Below are 20,845 nucleotides of genomic sequence, written 5' to 3' on the forward strand. Positions count from 1 at the left end.
TACTCTAATACACTATCACTATACTACTGGTATACTGGTATTCTAATGCATGATCACTATACTACTGGTAGTCTGGTATTCTAATACATTATCAGTATACTACTGGTATTCTGGTACTGTATTACATTTTCACTATACTACCGGTACTCTGATACATTATCACTATACTACTGGTGCTATGATACACTATCACTATACTACTGGTACTCTAATACACTATCACAATACTACTGGTATTCTGGTACTCTAATACATTATCACTACACTACTGGTACTCTAATGCACTATCACTATACTACTGGTACTCTAATACACTATCACTATATTACTGGTATTCTGGTACTCTAATACATTATCACTATACTAGTGGCACTCTGGTACGCTAATACATTATCACTATACTACTGGTACTCTGGTATTCTAATACACTATCACTATACTACTGGTACTCGAATACACTATAACTATACTACTGGTATTCTGGTACTCTAGTACAATATTACTGTACTACTGGTACGCTAATACACTATCACTATACTACCTGTAAACTAATTCACTGTCACTATACTACTGGTACTCGGATACTCTAATACACTATCACTATACTACTGGTACTCTGGTACTCTAATACACTATCACTATACTACTGGTATACTGGTATTCTAATGCATGATCACTATACTACTGGTAGTCTGGTATTCTAATACATTATCAGTATACTACTGGTATTCTGGTACTGTATTACATTTTCACTATACTACCGGTACTCTGATACATTATCACTATACTACTGGTGCTATGATACACTATCACTATACTACTGGTACTCTAATACACTATCACAATACTACTGGTATTCTGGTACTCTAATACATTATCACTATACTACTGGCACTCTAATGCACTATCACTACACTACTGGTACTCTAACACACTATCACAATACTACTGGTATTCTGGTACTCTAATACATTATCACTATACTACTGGCACTCTGGTACGCTAATATATTATCACTATACTACTGGTACGCTAATACACTATCACTATACTACCTGTAAACTAATTCACTGTCACTATACTACTGGTACTCGGATACTCTAATACACTATCACTATACTACTGGTACTCTGGTACTCTAATACACTATCACTATACTACTGGTATACTGGTATTCTAATGCATGATCACTATACTACTGGTAGTCTGGTATTCTAATACATTATCAGTATACTACTGGTATTCTGGTACTGTATTACATTTTCACTATACTACCGGTACTCTGATACATTATCACTATACTACTGGTGCTATGATACACTATCACTATACTACTGGTATTCTAATACACTATCACTATACTGCTGGTACCTGAATACACTATAACTATACTACTGGTATTCTGGTACTCTAATACACTATTACTGTACTACTGGTACTCTAATACACTATCACTATACTACCTGTAAACTAATTCACTGTCACTATACTACTGGTACTCGGGTACTCTAATACACTATCACTATACTACTGGTACTCTGGTACTCTAATACACTATCACTATACTACTGGTATACTGGTATTCTAATGCATGATCACTATACTACTGGTATTCTGGTATTCTAATACATTATCAGTATACTACTGGTATTCTGGTACTGTAATACATTTTCACTATACTACCGGTACTCTGATACATTATCACTATACTACTGGTGCTATGATACACTATCACTATACTACTGGTACTCTAATACAATATCACTATACTACTGGTACTCTAATACACTCTCACTATACTACTGGTATTCTGGTACTCTAATACACTATCACTATACTACTGGTACTCTAATGCACTATCACTATACTACTGGTACTCTAATACACTATCACAATACTACTGGTATTCTGGTACTCTAATACATTATCACTATACTACTGGCACTCTGGTACGCTAATACATTATCACTATACCACTGGCATTCTGGTACTCTAACACATTGTCACTATACTACTGGTACTCTAATACACTATCACTATACTGCTGGTAGTCTGGTACTCTAATATACTATCACTATACTACCGGTGCTCTAATACATTATCACTATACTACTGGTACTCTAATACACTATCACTATACTACTGGTACTCTAATACATTATCACTATACTACTGGTGCTCGAATACACTATAACTATACCACCTGTACTCTGGTACTATAATACATTATCACTATACTACTGGTATTCTAGTACTCTAATACACTATCACTATACTACTGGTACTCTAATACACTATCACTATACTAATGGTATACTGGTACTCAAATACATTATCACTATACTACTGGTATTCTGGTACTATAATACACTATCACTATATTACTGGCAGTCTAATACATTATCACTATACTACTGGTATTCTGGTACTCTAACACATTATCACTATACTACCGGTACTCTAATACACTATCACTATACTACTGGTACTCTGGTACTATAATACACTATCACTATACTACTGGTATTATGGCACTCTAATACATTATCACTACACTACTGGTATTCTGGTACTCTAACACATTATCACTATACTACTGGTACTCTAATACATTATCACTATACTACCGGTACTCTAATACACTATAACTATTGTACTGGTACTCTGGTACTACAATACATTATCACTATACTACTGGTACTCAAATACACTATTATTATACTACTGGTACTATAATACATTATCACTGTACTACTGGCACTCTATTACACTATTAGTATACTACTGGTACTCTAATACATTATCACTATACTACTGGTATTCTGGTACTCTAATACATTATCACTATACTACTGGTACTCGTATACACTATCACTATACTACTGGTGCTCGAATACATTATCACTATACTACTGGTATTATGGTACTCTAATACACTATCACTATACTATTGGTACTCTCGTACGCTATAACCATACTACTGGTACTCTGATACATTATCACTATACTATTGGTATTCTGGTACTCTAATACACTATAACTATACTACGGGTCCTCTGGTACTCTAATACATTATCGATATACTACTGGTATTCTGGTACTCTAATACACTATAACTATACTACTGTACAGGTGTGCTGTTAAACTTTTCCTAATCTGCTTTTTTTTATGGAACACTGATTTATATAGGTGACCTGTGGAATGCACATGTAATGTTGTCTTGGCAGCACTAGTGCTGGTCAGATAATACATTAAATGGCTACACATGGTTCTATCTGTATGGTTGGTTCCAGTCCAGTGTGCTCAAGCTGTTGTTACATGTGTATCACTTGAGGGGCGCGCATCACCAGCAAAGTCTTCAGTATCACTTTACTTTTGTCATTTATTCAGATGTGGCTCTGGGCTTAGCTATACCACAGCTTCTGCTATGGAAACTAACGGAGCATGGCTTAGTGTCCGTAGTCTCACCTTTACAATGCAGAACACAGGTCGTCTGTATCCCAACCCGTTAGTGTCCGTAGTCTCACCTTTACAATGCAGAACACAGGTCGTCTGTATCCCAACCCGGTAGTGTCCGTAGTCGTACCTTTACAATGCAGAACACAGGTCATCTGTATCCCAACCCGTTAGTGTCTGTAGTCTCACCTTTACAATGCAGAACACAGGTTGCCTGTTTCCCAACCCGTTAAAATCTAAAAACACATTTTACAGGAGCTACATTTTCTTCTTTCTGGCACAGATTCCTGGGACGCTCTTAAAGTGGTACACACAAATTAACCATTGTGAGTAACTATCAATACTATGACAATTTCAACATAAACGCTATTTAATGTGCAAAAGAAAAAATCACAGAAAATTGATTGTTTGCAGTATGGATCAGATGAGATGGAGGTCATTACCACCAAATAAATAATTACATTTTAGGTGTGCCGCAGAATTTTGTATCACATCAACGTGTGCCAGGGTTAAAAAAAGTTTGGGAACCACTGCTTTGTAGAATAGTTGTTTGATGTCATGTCAAACGGCGAAAGTGCAGGTATAGACGTTACCACTAGGTGGACCCAGAGATGCACTCAGTGACAGCTACTGCCAAGTTCCTATGGTCTGAATGAACAGCAGGAGCTTATCAGAACTGTGTAGACAGCTGGCCACTGTCACCATATACTTTGCACACAAACTGCAACCCGCTTTGAGTAAGAAATCATGAATGTATTCACGTGAAATGCCTGGGCCCGCAGGGGGTCTCTCGGTGAACAGGGCAGACTTGGAAAGGGGGCTGGGCCTTTTTGCGGTACGCTTGTAAGGCTCTGATTGTCCGGAATGGGTCCAATAAGTCTTCTACTGTTGTCCTTCTTCGTAGTTGTCTGGTTTCCGGTGACTTGTCGTGGAGTCCTGAGCAGAACTACAGAGTTGATTTTCCTTCCAATCGCTCTTGAAGATGCTTCTTTGAAGATAGGCTAGCTAGCCGTATCAATGGTTCTGCAATGTGGTGATGAGAGTCGCGTAACACGATGGTTTGAGCAGAGTAAAGGGATAGTCCTACCTAAATTTGCTTTTGAAGATACTTTATTTAGGACAGCTAATCAGCTGTACCAGAGATTGTCCAGGAGGTGAGTTTATCGTCTCCACCTTGTGTTGAGAGTCAAAGTTCAAACCACTTTAAACACGCAGCTGCAGCGTCATTGTTTTTCTGGTCTAATGTGTTTTTTTCTTAACCCACCATGTATACCTTTTGCTTGAAAGGGGCAGTTCCGGCAGGCTGACACGCTCTCGGACCACACTACAGGGCGGTGACTGCTCACTGTGCAAAGTTGTGGAAAACAATTATCTCTTATAGATTCTCAAATCACATCCCTCTCTTAACAAAAACACTCATCATTTTTCATGTTATATTTCATTATATTATATGCACAAAGCATAGCATGGAAAAGTCATATATGTAGTGGGTATACTTTCGAAGTTACAGTATTTCCTTTATAACATTTTTAATGACATCACAAAATAACAAACCAACTGACATTAGTGTTCTATAGATGGCATCTGCCAATTTCCCACGTTAGAAATCTAGTTCCAGTAGTTGCTTTTGAACGTGTTAGACTTTCAGCAGGAAAAGGTCTCTTGAGACAAAGCACATTCCTTTAGTGAATTTGGAGAGTTCAGGCCTGGATCTTCTCCCTTGATTTACAACAGGACATGAGTTGTTAATCCCCACTAGTCATTTCCTTCCACCTCTACGGGTGAGAGGGGGTCTGATTTAAGTTATTCATTGCAAACCTGATCTGATCTATTTTGGATTCTAGTGGACAGTCATGACATCGTGTTTCTTGGCCCAACAAGTCTCTTCTTATTATTGGTGTCCTTTAGTAGTGGTTTCTTTGCAGCAATTCGACCATGAAGGCCTGATTCACACAGTCTCCTCTGAACAGTTGATGTTGAGATGTGTCTGTTACTTGAACTCTGTGAAGCATTTATTTGGGGTGCAATTTCTGAGGCTGGTAACTCTAATGAACGTATTCTCTGCAGCAGAGGCAACTCTGGGTCTTCCTTTCTGATGGCGGTCCTAATGAGAGGCAGTTTCATCATAGCGCTTGATGGGTTTTGTGACTGCACTTCAGTTCTTGAAATTTTCCAGATTGACTGACCTTCATGTCTTAAAGTATTGATGGACTGTCATTCTTGCCATAATATGGACTTGGTCTTTTACCAAATAGGGCTATCTTCTGTATACCAACCCTACCTTGTCACAAAACAACTGATTGTCTCAAACGCATTAAGAAGGAAAGAAATTCCACAAATTAACTTTTAACAAGGCACACCTGTTAAGTGAAATGCATTCCAGGTGACTATCTCATGAAGCTGGTTGAGAGAATGCCAAGCGTGTGCAAAGCTGTCAGCAAGGCAAAAGGTGGCTATTTGAAGAATCTCAGATATAAAATATTTTTGGGTTACAACATGATTCCATATGTGTTATTTCATAGTTTTGATGTCTTTTACAATTTAGAAAAGAGTAAAAAATAAAGAAAAACCCTGGAATGAGTAGGTGTGTCCAAACTTTTGACTGGTACTGTATACTGAAAAATATAAACGCAACATAAGGTTGGTCCGTGCACAAATTTGTTTACATCCCTGTTAGTGATCACTTCTCCTTTGCCAAGATAATCCATCCTCCTGACAAGTGTGGGATATTAAGAAGCTGATTAAACAGCATGATCATTACACAGGTGCACCTTATGCTGGGGACCATAAAAGGCCACTCTAAAATGTGCAGTTTTGTCACACAACAAACTGACACAGATGTCTCAAGTTTTGAGGTAGCATGCAACTGGCATGCTGACTGCAGGAATGTCTACCAGGGAATGCCGGATAATTTAATGTTAATTTCTCTACCATAAGCCGCCTCCAATATAATTATTGAGAATGTGGCAGTACGTAGAACCAGCCTCACAAACGCAGACCACTTGTAACCACACAGAAACATCATAAAAAAGAGCTCCGGGAAACTGAGGGCCCGGAATAGGCTCGTTGATACAACGTTGCAAGTTTGCTAGCATCAGCTTCTGGACAGATCCAGTCGATGATTTGATACAATGTTGCACTTCACTAGCAATAGCTCAAGTCAAGACAGATAGAAAGGGAGGCGGACAGACGGAGAAGAGAGATGAATGTGATTGAAAGAACCAGAATTTTCATCAGGACATTTTTTACTGTTTTTGTTTGTCGGCTTTAGGCATATGTCTTTTACTTAGTTAACGATAGAAGTTATAGGCCTACTGCTGCACTGGCCTATAGGCTATCTCTGAGTTATAGGTCTACTGCTGCATTGACCTATAGGCTATCTCTGAGTTATATGGTAGTTATAGACCTACTGCTGCACTGGCCTATAGGCTATCTCTGAGTTATAGACCTACTGCTGCATTGGCCTATAGGCTATCTCTGAGTTATATGGTAGTTATAGACCTACTGCTGCACTGACCTATAGGCTATCTCTGAGTTTTCGGTCTACTGCTGCATTGGCCTACTGGCTATCTCTGAGTTATAGGTGTACTGCTGCATTGACCTACTGGCTATCTCTGAGTTATAGACCTACTGCTGCATTGACCTACTGGCTATCTCTGAGTTATAGACCTACTGCTGCATTGACCTATAGCTAACTCTGAGTTATAGACCTACTGCTGATTTGACCTATAGGCTATCTCTGAGTTATAGGTAAACTGCTGCATTGACCTACTGGCTATCTCTGAGTTATATGTCTACTGTTGCATTGGCCTATAGGCTATCTCTGAGTTATATGGTAGTTATAGACCTACTGCTGCATTGACCTATAGGCTATCTCTGAGTTATATGGTAGTTATAGACCTACTGCTGCATTGACCTATAGGCTATCTCTGAGTTATAGGTGTACTGCTGCATTGACCTATAGGCTATCTCTGAGTTATAGACCTACTGCTGCATTGACCTATAGGCTATCTCTGAGTCATATGTCTACTGCTGCACTGGCCTATAGGCTATCTCTGAGTTATATGGTAGTTATAGACCTACTGCTGCATTGACCTATATGCTATCTCTGAGTTATATGCTGTCATGTCTGTAGCCTCCAATGGATCACAGTGTATCAATGTGTCCATATGAGGCTGGGGCTCTCGCCCTAGTTCAATTTTAACTTTTAGTTTTTTATAATTTTATCCCCTGTATTGCAGTGACCACATAGATGCTCCTCTTTGGGTAGCCATGTCTTTTTGTGTCTCCCTTTTTACCCAATTGGTGGTCGCTGAGCCTGGTCAGGATCTGTATGTTTCGTAGCTGACATTCAGGACTCTTTTCAGGGTTCAGCTCTTGGGTTTCCACTGCTTTGAACTGCAGGGATGTTTTGGGGCTTAATTACAAATGATGCCAACATTTTTTTTTCTCTCTCTCTCTCTCTCTCTCTCTCTCCCTCTCTCTCACCATCCATCGCTCCCCTCCCTCTCCTCCCTCTGTCCCTCTCCCACTTCTCTCCCCTCTTTGTCGCTCTCCTCTCTCTCGCCCTTTCCTGCTCCCTGTCTCTCTCCCTCTCCTCTCTCCCTCTCCTCCCTCTGTCTCTCTCCTCACTGTCTCGCTCGCTCCCCCAATCTCTCTCGCCTGTTCCAAACTCTCTCCCCCCCCTCTCTGTCTCTCTCTGTCTCTCTCCTTCCCGTCCCGCTCCCTCTCTGTCTCTCTCGCCCTGTCCCGCTCCCTGTCTCTCTCCCCCTCCTCTCTCCCTCTCCTCCCTCTGTCTCTTTCCCATCTCACTCCTTTTCTCTCCACCATCTGTCTCTCTCGCTCTCCCCCGTCTCTCTCTCCCCCGTCTCTCTCTCCCCCCTGTCTCTCTCTCCCCCTGTCTCTCTCTCTCCCCCCTCTGCCTCTCTCTCTCCCCCCTCTGCCTCTCTCTCTCCCCCCGTCTCTCTCTCTCCCGCCTGTCTCTCTCTCTCCCCCGTCTCTCTCTCTCCCCCCTCTGCCTCTCTCTCCCCCCATCTGTCTCTCTCTCTCCCCCCTCTGTCTCTCTCTCTCTCTCCCCTGCCTCTCTCTCTCCCCCGTCTCTCTCCCCCCGTCTCTCTCTCCCCCCTCCCTAGAAGATAGCTATGACTCCGTGAGACAGAAATTGTGTGGTAGTTCCAGAGAGAACAGTCCTTCCTCCTCTTCCATCCCTCCATTCTCCCTCCACTCCTCCATCTCCCCTCCTTTCTCCTCTGTCTATAGAGGTGGTCAGGACCGGCTCAGTCAAGTGAACAAGTTTCAGTCATTTACCTCAGGTAAGTAACACGTCACTGACACTAATGCAAGTTCCCCTCACCTCACTAATACCTGCCCCCTAGTTTAACACACTGACCACCTCACTATCACTACCCACCTAGTTTAACACACTGACCACCTCACTATCACTACCCCACCTAGTTTAACACACGGACCACCCCACTAATACTACCCACCTAGTTTAACAAACTGACCACCCCACTATCACTACCCACCTAGTTTAACACACTGACCACCCCACTGTCACTACCCCACCTAGTTTAACACACTGACCACCCCACTATCACTACCCACCTAGTTTAACACACTGACCACCCCACTAATACTACCCACCTAGTTTAACACACTGACCACCCCACTAATACTACCCACCTAGTTTAACACACTGACAACCCCACTTTCACTATCCACCTCGACCACTCACTGCTTCAACTCAGATACACACACAGACCACTCACTGCTTCAACTCAGATACACACACTGACCACTCACTGCTCAGCCCAATAGCTCTCAGACCGGAGCACCTTTAACTATGCTGGGCCTTGAATGGAAAAATAATCTGTCTGGTATTTATGTCCATGTTCTTCTCTCTCAGCAAGGTACCAGAAGATTAAACCAGCGTTGCTGCCCCCAGGAGGCCGAGGCCAGGACTACGGATCAGTGGGCCGGGGTCTGGGCTGTGGGTCAAACTACTCAGTGACTCTGATTATAGGAAACAAGCAGTCTGCAGCTTCTCCCACTCTCAGTTGTGATGGTAGTGGTCCATCTATCACCGGTCACACTGACCCACAGCGCCCCCTGCTGGATGGATGGCAGCACCACTCACATCACCAGGACTCTACTTCAAGAAGGCAGCGTCACCAGCACCAAGCTATGTACCACCACGACCAGGAACCATCTCTGAGGGCCTGCACCAGTCTGCCTCCGCCACGCAAGAAGTCTGTCTTCAACAAGTTCTTTGGGAAGAAAGACTGAAGCTGTTATCAATCAATCACATATTTCTCGTACTTTTCTTTTGGTATTTTCTTTTCAAACTGCATCATTGTCGGTTAAGGGCTTGTTAGTAAGCATTTCAATGTTGTATTTGGCGCATGTGACAAATAAAATTTGATTTGATATTTATGAAGTCCTTTTTACTTTACAGTCCTTTCTTGTCCTTCAGCTGAGTTATAATGGACTGAAGTTATCGTCATAGCAGGACGTCTGAACTCTGATGTCTTGAGTTTGCTATGTGAGGGCTGCTGTACTCAGTATTTTGCTATGTGAGGGCTGCTGTACTCAGTATTTTTACTCAATAAGGATTGGAAACCAAGCAGGCTTTGTGTATTAATGTGTGGTGCTCTTAAATTATACCTGATACATACAGTAGCTAATCTATGTGTGTTTGAACCATCCATGTGTGCTGGTAGTTTAGGATGTGTGTTTGAACCATCCATGTGTGCTGGTAGTTTAGGATGTGTGTTTGAACCATCCATGTGTGCTGGTAGTTTAGGATGTGTGTTTGAACCATCCATGTGTGCTGGTAGTTTAGAATGTGTGAGGTTTCTGTACTGCATGGTGATAGATTTGATATCTTTTAAGACTAATCATCCTTCTGTTGGTTGACCTGTGTTTTGCATCATGTGGACTGCTGTGTTTTTACTGCCTTGTATATTATCTTGCAGTTTTAAAGCTGATTTCCTGCAATTTGCCATTGCTTATATCATATTATTTATTTTTGGGTTGGGGCCCCCTGGAGGTTGAGGCCCCTGGAGGTTGAGGCCCCTGGAGGTTGAGGCCCCCTGGAGGTTGAGACCCCTGGAGGTTGGTGCACCCTGGAGGTTGGGGCACCCTGGAGGTTGGTGGCCCCCTGGAGGTTGGTGGCCCCCTGGAGGTTGGGGCACCCTGGAGGTTGGTGGCCCCCTGGAGGTTGGTGGCCCCCTGGAGGTTGGGGCACCCTGGAGGTTGGTGGCCCCCTGGAGGTTGGGGCACCCTGGAGGTTGGTGGCCCCCCTGGAGGTTGAGGCACCCTGGAGGTTGGTGGCCCCCCTGGAGGTTGAGGCCCCCCTGGAGGTTAAGGCCCCCCTGGAGGTTGGTGGCCCCCTGGAGGTTGGTGCCCCCTGGAGGTTGGTGGCCCCTGGAGGTTGGTGGCCCATGCTCTGCTGTGCCCGTTCGGTAATCCATCCCTGGAGTTTCTCACAGTACTGAGACAAGCATTTCACTACACCCACAATAACACCTGCTAAACATGTGTATGTGACCAATAAAATTGGATTTGATAATACAGCAAACTTTTTTTATTTGTTCAAATGCAATTTCAGGCTTAAGGGTTGGGTATAGGGATTGGGGTTAAGGTTAGATTCAGGGTTAGGAGTTAGGTTTAGGTTAAGGTTAGATTCAGGGTTAGAAGTTAGGCTAGGGTTAAGGTTTAGGGATTGGGGTTAAGGTTAAGGTTAGATTCAGGGTTAGTAGTTAGAGTTAAGGTTAGATTCAGGGTTAGGAGTTAGGTTTAGGTTAGGGTTAAGGTTAGATTCAGGTTTAGGTGAGGGTTAAGGTTAGATTCAGGGTTAGGAGTTGGGTTAAGGTTAGATTCAGGGTTAGGAGTTGGGTTAAGGTTAGATTCAGGGTTAGGTTTAGGTTAGGGTTAAGGTTTAGGGGAAAAGATTTTGAAAGGGAATAAATGTTTACTCCCCAAAAAGTCGTAAAAATACACGTAAAACAAGCTGTGTGTCCTGGATAATAGTGGGCCCCAAATTGATTGACACTCTTGATAAAGATGAGCAATAATGACTGCATAAAACAATTCAAATACTGAGCTAGATTGTATGCAAAAAAAAAATAGGGAAATTATATTTTTTTATACTAATACAACTGCTCAGATAAAGAGATTTAGTTTAAAAACCTTTTAAGGATCTCTACAGAAGGGGCTTAAAGTAGTATTTCTTTCGCAAAAAGGTGAAAATGATTGATACCCCTGTTTTCAGTACATTTCAATTAAATTCAAATTACTTTATTGGCATGACTTAATGAAAATATTGCCAAAACATACATATTGCCTTTCAATACCTCACCTTGTGAGGATAACGGCAATGAGTCATTTTCTAAAATGCTTTATTGGTTGGTGTCAAGGTATGCGTTAAGGACGGTAGGAAAGTCAGGCGCAGGAGAGCAGATAGTTGGTAGCAACACGGAGCCTTTTATTTTGGCGAAACAAAAACACACGGCACAAACTAACATGAAATACAAAATACGGGTTGAACATAACCCAGCACAAACCAGCCTGACGTGCGCATATATGAACACAGAATAAACAATACCACACAAAGACATAGGGGGAAAACAGAGGGTTAAATACACAACACATAATGAGGGAAATGAGAACCAGGTGTGTGTGAAAACGAGACAAAACAAATGGAAAATGGATCGGCGATGGCTAGAAGACCGGCGGTCGACCCGCCGAACACCGCCCGAACAAGGAGAGGCATCGACTTCGATAGAAGTCGTGACAGTTGGAGAGATCGTAGACCATTCATCCATACAGAATCCTTCCAGACCCTATATCCTTCTTCTGCGATTATGGAATGCCCTCCTCTATTCAAACCACCAGTTCAATGGGTTTTCAGTCCAGAGACTGAGATGGCCATTGCCAAATGTTGATTTTGATGTGTGCCGGGGCAACCAGTTTTTTTGGCTAAAATGTTCTGGTATAGGATAAAGTTCATGATGCCATTGACCTTAACAAGGCCCCAGGACCAGTGATGCCGTTGACCTTAACAAGGCCCCAGGACCAGTGATGCCGTTGACCTTAACAAGGCCCCAGGACCAGTGATGGCGTTGACCTTAACAAGGCCCCAGGACCAGTGATGGCGTTGACCTTAACAAGGCCCCAGGACCAGTGGAGCAAAAGAAGCCCATAGCTACTGTAGAACATGGTGGTGGATCTTTAATGTTATGGGGCTATTCACCTTCCACTGGTCCGGGGCCCCAGTCAACGGCATCATGAACTTTATCCAGTACCAGGACATTTTAGCCAAAATACTTGATTCCATACATGTTATATCATTGTTTTGATTTCTACAATGTAGAAAATAGTAAAAATAAAGAAGAACCCTGGAAAGAGTAGGTGTGTCTAAACTGTTGACTGGTCCTGTAGAGTAGCCACTAATAAATAAATAAACACACACACACACACACACACACACACACACACACACACACACACACACACACACACACACACACACACACACACACACACACACACACACACACACACACACACACACACACACACACACACACACACACACACACACACACACACACACACACATATCAATAATGGTCTCGACCCCGCCCTGTGCAACTGGGTCCTGGACTTTGACGGGCCGCCCCCAGGTGGGGAGGGTAGGAAACATCATCTTCACCCCGCTGATCCTCAACACTGGGGCCCCACAAGGGTGCGTGCTCAGCCCCCTCCTGTACTCCCTGTTCACCCATGACTGCGTGGCCATGCACGCCTCCAACTCAATCATCAAGTTTGCAGATGACACAACAGTGTTAGGCTTGATTACCAACAATGATGAGACGGCCTACAGGGAGGAGGTGAGGGCCCTCGGAGTGTGGTGTCAGGAAAATAACCTCACACTCAACGTCAACAAAACAAAGGAGATGATCGTGGACTTGAGGAAACAGCAGAAGGAGCACGCCCCTATCCACATCAAAGGGACAGTAGTGGAGAAGGTGGAAAGTTTTAAGTTCCTCGGCGTACACATCACGGACAAACTGAAATGGTCCACCAACACAGACACCTCAGGAGGCTGAAGAAATTCGGCACGTCACCAAAAACACTCAGACTTTTACAGATGCACAATCGAGAGCATCCTGTCGGGCTGTATAACTGCCTGGTAAGACAACTGCACCGCCCTCAACCATAAGGCTTTTCAGAGGGTAGTGAGGTCTGCACAACGCATAACCGGGGGCAAACTACCTGCCCTCCAGGACACCTACACCACCCGATGTCACAGGAAGGCCAAAAAGATCATCAAGGACAACAACCACCCGAGCCACTGCCTGTTCACCCCGCTATCATCCAGAAGGCGAGGTCAGTACAGGTGCATCAAAGCTGGAACCGAGAAACTGAAAAATAGCTTCTATCTCAAGGCCATCAGACTGTTAAACAGCCATCACTAACATTGAGTGGCTGCTGCCAACATACTGACTCAATCTCTAGCCACTTTAATAATTACCATTTGGATGTAATAAATGTATCACTAGTCACTTAAACAATGCCACTTCATATAATGTTTACATACCCTACATTACTCATCTCATATGTATATACTGAATTTCATACCATCTCCTGCATCTTGCCTATGTCGTTCAGCCATCGCTCATCCATATATTTTTGTGCATATTCTTATTCATTCCTTTACACTTGTGTGTATAAGGTAGTTGTTGTGAAATTGTTAGATTACTTGGTATATACTGCTCAAAAAAATAAACTTAAACAACACATCCTAGACCTGAATGAAAGAAATAATCTTATTAAATACTTTTTTCTTTACATAGTTGAATGTGCTGACAACAAAATCACACAAAAATAATCAATGGAAATCCAATTTATCAACCCATGGAGGTCTGGATTTGGAGTCACACTCAAAATTAAAGTGGAAAACCACACTACAGGCTGATCCAACTTTGATGTAATGTCCTTAAAACAAGTCAAAATGAGGCTCAGTAGTGTGTGTGGCCTCCACGTGCCTGTATGACCTCCCTACAATGCCTGGGCATGCTCCTGATGAGGTGGCGGATGGTCTCCTGAGGGATGTCCTCCCAGACCTGGACTAAAGCATCCGCCAACTCCTGGACAGTCTGTGGTGCAACGTGGCGTTGGTGGATGGAGCGAGACATGATGTCCCAGATGTGCTCAATTGGATTCAGGTCTGGGGAACGGGCGGGCCAGTCCATAGCATCAATGCCTTCCTCTTGCAGGAACTGCTGACACACTCCAGCCACATGAGGTCTAGCATTGTCTTGCATTAGGAGGAACCCAGGGCCAACCTCACCAGCATATGGTCTCACAAGGGGTCTGAGGATCTCATCTCGGTACCTAATGGCAGTCAGGCTACCTCTGGCGAGCACATGGAGGGCTGTGCGGCTCCCCAAAGAAATGCCACCCCACACCATGACTGACCCACCGCCAAACCGGTAATGCTGGAGGATGTTGCAGGCAGCAGAACGTTCTCCACGGTGTCTCCAGACTCTGTCACGTCTGTCACGTGCTCAGTGTGAACCTGCTTTCATCTGTGAAGAGCACAGGGTGCCAGTGGCGAATTTGCCAATCTTGGTGTTCTCTGGCAAATGCCAAACGTCCTGCACGGTGTTGGGCTGTAAGCACAACCACCACCTGTGGACGTCGGGCCATCATACCACCCTCATGGAGTCTTGTTTCTGACCGTTTGAGCAGACACATGTGTAGCGTGGTTCGTTCTGCGTTGTGTATTTTTATTTAGGACACTGCCACAACTGGAATTCTGTTGGTAGAATCATTTTTATTCGACCTGCCCACGAAGAGACAACACACAATATGTTAGCCCTCGGTGCAGTCACAGCTCTCGGGCACCTTGCTAGCTGAAGGTCCGGCAAAAGAGAACGATAAAAGGGTACGTAAGTACGGATAACCCGCGATGGACCAAACCAAAATATACAAACTTTTACAATTAGATGTATTTACAATATAGATATCAAAAAATGTTTGTACACTGAAAAATAACATGAACTATGCTGCTGTAATTAAATAAAGAAAACACATTGAATTATTATTATTGTTATTAACTTATTAACATCCCCTCTTGACCTGGCCTACTTGAACTGTCCTTGTGCGCAACTTGGTGCATAATCTAGGGGAACAACATCACTCTACTACATTCACCCCCACTGTTTTACACTAGATTATAGGCACAAAACAAAACACATTACCTCGAAGGTAACAAAGCAAAGAAAGAAAAAAAAATTCACACCCACAGAGCGACGGAGTAACCCAGTGTAGTCCCTTAAGTCTAGACCCACAAATGGTCGATCAGCTGGAAAGCTATCCCGCGAAGGATTAGGAAAAATAAGAGGTAGCTAATCCCTTATTCAACCGTATACAAAAAAATGCCAAATACATTTTATGCTGATGAACTACACACAAAGTTACATGAATTGTCAAAAATATTAGACCAACCCACAAATCACTCTAAGACCCAGTTAGATTACCATATACACCCCAAAAAATGAAAAGGTAGGCAATATCCTACCGTCACTGAGAAACCAAGAACGGTTTCATTTCCTGTGTAGACATAGTTTGGATTAACCTATTCACTGGCTTAATAAATCTACCTAGTCTAGTCCGAACACCCTCACCCAAAAACCTAGCAGGAATGTCACGGACAGCACTAACCGTGCTCAGAGGTCTAACCTCAGGTTGGGGAATACTACAACTCGGCCTATCCGGAGCCAGCACACTTTCAGTTACAGACTCAACACTAGTAGTGTCAGACGACTGATCAGAATCCTGGTAGATTGCCACAGACCACACTGACAAAGCATCTTCAACCAAGTTAACAACATCTGTTACAGCACCATCCCCACTGAATGGAGTTTCGCCATCAGAACTCTTGTAGGCTTTGGGGATCTCTCTCTGGTCCACTTCTACTGAGCACACCTCACTCAAGGGGACGTCATATGGCCGTTCCACTTCACTTCCATCAACTGGGACTACACCATCCTCTTGGAATATCCTCCCAGAAGACTCAGGAAGACTTGCTACCCAGTGGACAGTCCTTGCGTCACTCCCATCCATTTTGCTGGACGCTGCAGACATCTCAGAGAACACGTCACCACTCGATAGATATCTGTGACTCTCAGGTTCCTCCCAAGAAGGCAAAGGCAGAAAGTTGACTGGCATAATCAGGTTCCTATGCACCGTCTTGATGCGTCCAGTGGTAGGGTGCTGTATACGATATGTGTTCAATGAGCTGTTCTTCGCAACAACTATGTACACCGCACTGTCCCAGCGATCAGCCAGTTTCTTCTTGCCCCTCTCTCCCTTGTTAGCAAGTAGAACTCTGTCTCCCTTCTCTACCGAATGACCCTTCGACCGTCTGTTGTAGACCTCGGCTTGTCTCTTTTGTTGCTTACTTGCATGCTGCTGAGCCAATGTCATGGCTTCTCTCAGATCCTCACCCAAAGGCTGGACATACTTATCCACATCGACCGTGTCCCCATCCAACAGCACACTTTCAAACATAACATCTACTGGCAGCCTAGGGGTGCGTCCAAACATCAAGAAGAAGGGCGGAAACCCAGTAGTCTCGTGAACAGTGCAGTTATAGGAGAATGTCAATGTGTTCAACATCTGAGGCCATTTAGCCTTGGACCTAGCTGGCAGAGCTCTAATCATCCCACCCAGCGTGCGATTTAGACGTTCTGCTTGACCGTTCCCCATGGGATGATAAGGTGTGGTGTGGGACTTTCCAACACCAGATAACTGAAGTAATTCTGCAATAAGTGAACTTTCAAAGTTAGCACCCCTGTCAGAATGGATACAATCAGCGAACCCATAAACGCAGAAGAAATTATTCCAGAGAACACGAGCCACAGTCTTAGCAGACTGGTTTGGACACGGATACGCACATGCCAGCTTAGTAAAGTGATCAGTCACTACTAACACATCAATAGACTTGTTGTTTGAATCTTCTGCAGTCCAGAAATCAATACACACAAGTTCCAAAGGTGCCGTTGTCACAATGGAGACAAGTGGAGCTCTTGCTTCAGGCTCAGGTGCTTTACTCAACACGCATCTCTTACAGTGGGCCACGTATTCCTTGACATCCTTTTCCATAGAGTCCCAGTAAAACCGCTGTCTCGTAAGCCACAATGTGCGCTGCTGACCCTGATGACCAGCATCATCATGAACTCCCTTCAACACAAGGCCTCTCAAAGACAAGTGGTGAGTTTTCCCCACTGTCTTAGAGTATAAACTGTTTCATTAGCTTCAAGGGCTCGCTCTCTCCTAGATGGGCGCCGGCCTCTATCTACAAAGAACATGACTCTGCTGATGACAGGATCCAGTGACTGGTTATCATACAGCTCCTTGTGTGTAAAGACAGGTAAAGGGCTCTGACCCATGGACATCAACTTCTCAAGGTGCTGCACATGTGAAATGGCCCTCACCGTGGCACCATCATCCCATCGGCGGTGAGCATGGAGGACAGCAGACACCTCTTCACAGGAAACCAACCCACTGACATCGTCTCCAGCTCTACTTAACTCACTCCCAGGAGCCATAGACGTTCCACAGCCAGCCTCGGGCTGTTCACAGGAGAGGCGGAACATGTCTTGAACATCACCCACTCGAAGACCTCTGGCTTCCTCCAGCAGGACATCATATGGGATTCTTGTCAGTCGGTGCAAAACTGTGGAGCGAACAAATGGCTCTCTGCTCAAGGCATCAGCAACGACATTCTTGGGACCTGGTATGTACTGGATATCAAAGTCAAAGGGTGCCAGCTTTGCAACCCATCTCTGCTCGCATGCATCAAGTCTCGGCTTTGTAAGAATATATTTGAGTGGATTGTTGTCGGTCCACACAGTAAACTTATGCCCTCGCAGCCAATGGCTGAATTTATCATGAATGGCCCATTTCATGGCTAGAAATTCCAGCCGGTGAGCAGGATACTTGGATTGTGCATGATTAAGAGATTTACTAGCAAAAGCTATTGGCCTGGCTATTGCCGTCCCATCTTGCACTTGGGATAGTACCGCTCCCAAACCACTAGTAGATGCATCCACAGAAAGTAAAAATGGCTGAGAAAAATCTGGATGAGCCAGCAGTGCCTGGTCAACTAGTGCTGATTTCAAAGCTTCAAAAGCGAGTTGACATTCGGCAGTCCAGTCTGCAGCAGTGAGCCTGCGAGAGGGACCAGGCCTCCTCCTACCCTTGCCTCTCCTAGGCTTCTTCTGACCTGTAGTTAGCTGAAACAACGGCCTAGCAACCATGGAACAATTCTCAATGTAGTGTTGATAGTATACTACCATACCAAGAAAAGAACGGATTTTGCTAGGAGACGGAGTGACACCATCAGCTTCCATCATCTCGCTCTCAGTCACGTTCAAAATAGTTTGAACTTTAGCAGGGTCAGTGGCTACACCCTCCTGAGAAATGATGTGACCCAAAAACTTAACAGACCTCCTCAAAAACTTGCACTTAGACGGAGACAGTTTAAGATTGTGCTCCTGCAACCGCTGAAAAACCATCTCAAGTCTCTGCAGACTCTCTTCCTCAGTCTTAGCAAAAACCATCAGATCATCCAAATAACAAAGGAGACTTAGAAAGTTTTGGTCACCAAAGATGGTCAGCATCATTCTCATAAACGTAGCCGGGCTGTTGCATAGGCCCTGAGGCAACCGATTGTACTTGTGCAGACCTAAAGGAGAGGAAAAGGCAGTGTATTTCTTATCCTATTCATGCAGTGGCAAGTTATAATACCCTGACGTCAAGTCCATTGTGCTGAAGAAGGCATTACCTCCCAGCACGGCCAGTACATCAGCCTGATGAGGCAGGGGATGAGCGTCCTTTACAGTGCGTGCATTTAACCACCTAAAGTCAGTACATAGGCGCAAGTCCCCATTCTTTTTCCATACCAGCACCAAAGGTGAGGCATACTCACTGCTGGATTTTCTGATGATTTCCTTTTCCTCCATATCATCCAGTGTTTCCCTGAGTTTTTGGTAATGAGCTGGAGAAAGCCTAGGATAAGGTAATCGAAATGGGCGGTCATCAGTCAGCCGTATGCGATGGCAGAACCCCTTTGCCTCACCACAATCTAGGCTATGTCTAGAGAACACTGTGTCATACTTCCCAATTAAATTGACAAGTTTATCCTTCCAGAACTGTGAAACTGGACACTCCTCAACAGACAGGCCTTGAAGTCCAAGATTGCTCATTGTACTGTTGCCATGAACTACACTGCCACCAACTGAACTCTTAGCTGTCAGACTGCCGTGTGAGCTGTCACATTGAACTTTAGCCACGTTCTGGTAAGCTGCTTGCTGCTTGACATCATCAAAATCCTCTAATGCAATGCAAGGATACACATCCGCCACTTTAGCATTTCGTCTCAGGGTAACTGGTGATGTTGTTGGATTCACTATCTTCACAGGTAGCCATCCATCCCCCCACAGAGGCGTAACTACTCTCCCCACTAGTGTGTCGATTCACACACCGAGACGTGCTGGGCTCGACAACAACAGTACTGCCCACAGAGAGTTTTGTCTTTGGGGGTAGGCGGCCCCACACCAGATGCTCACTCATGGGTTGGAGCGTTACTGCTCTCTTCAACTTAATGGTGCCTACTTTATCTGGGATGGAGTCTCCTCTCCATCTCTCCAGATTTGACAGGAGACGTAGGAAGTGGCTGTCATCGCACTGGCTAGAGGAACCTGGTGTACCCACCACCCGCCAGTAGCTGTCATTTGATTTGAACTGTCTAATCAAAGACTTCAACACATTAGTGCCCACAATGAGTTCATCAACCTGCCCATCTACAATAAGCACTGGGACTACATAGCTGAAGCCATAAAGCTGAATTTTTAAATCACACATGCCCACTGGGCTAGTTTGCTTCCCACCACAACCCACCAGGATGATATCTGAAGGAGCTAGAAAGTTCCCCTCTACCACTCCTGCCTCCCTCAACCGAGGTACAATATCTGCGCGCAGAGTAGTAGCCATGGACCCACTATCTAACATCCCCTTCAGCTCAACTTTATCCTGTACTAGCACAGAGGTGTAAAACAAACTGTCATTCTGAGTAATTCTCATTGTGTTCTGAAAAATGACTGTGTTGTTCTTGGGTACTGACTCACAAAAGTAAGAATAAACAGATTCGATATCATCATCAGTGGAGGAAAAACAAGACTGCCCCACATTGCCCTCCTCAGAACGGAGGCATTCTAGTTTTCCTGAGACCTGCCAGTCTGTCCACATCCAGGGCTCTGTCGCTGCCCAGCCTCACTACAGTCAAAGCTCATGTGGCCCGGAGAGAAGCACT

The 20,845-nt window shown here is 44.2% G+C and overlaps 1 protein-coding gene across 6 annotated transcripts in view; it reads left to right on the forward strand.

Annotated features, from left to right (window-relative positions):
• Nucleotides 1-9,891, forward strand: part of LOC106578792 (uncharacterized) — a 99,103-nt gene extending 89,212 nt beyond the window's left edge. For 5 of the 6 annotated variants that reach the window (XM_082965713.1, XM_082965715.1, XM_082965717.1 and 2 more), the window contains 2 exons: nt 8,589-8,768; nt 9,365-9,891. In XM_082965713.1, coding sequence (XP_082821839.1) covers nt 8,589-8,768; nt 9,365-9,744 — 560 coding nt within the window. In that variant the 3' untranslated portion in view covers nt 9,745-9,891. The remainder of the gene's footprint in view (nt 1-8,588; nt 8,769-9,364) is intronic. The other variant, XM_082965714.1, reaches the window with a different exon arrangement.
• Nucleotides 9,892-20,845: the final 10,954 nt, after the last annotated feature.

The sequence above is a fragment of the Salmo salar genome, chromosome 19 (assembly GCF_965601325.2).
Source record: "Salmo salar chromosome 19, fSalSal1, whole genome shotgun sequence".
Taxonomy (NCBI): Eukaryota; Metazoa; Chordata; class Actinopteri; order Salmoniformes; family Salmonidae; genus Salmo; species Salmo salar.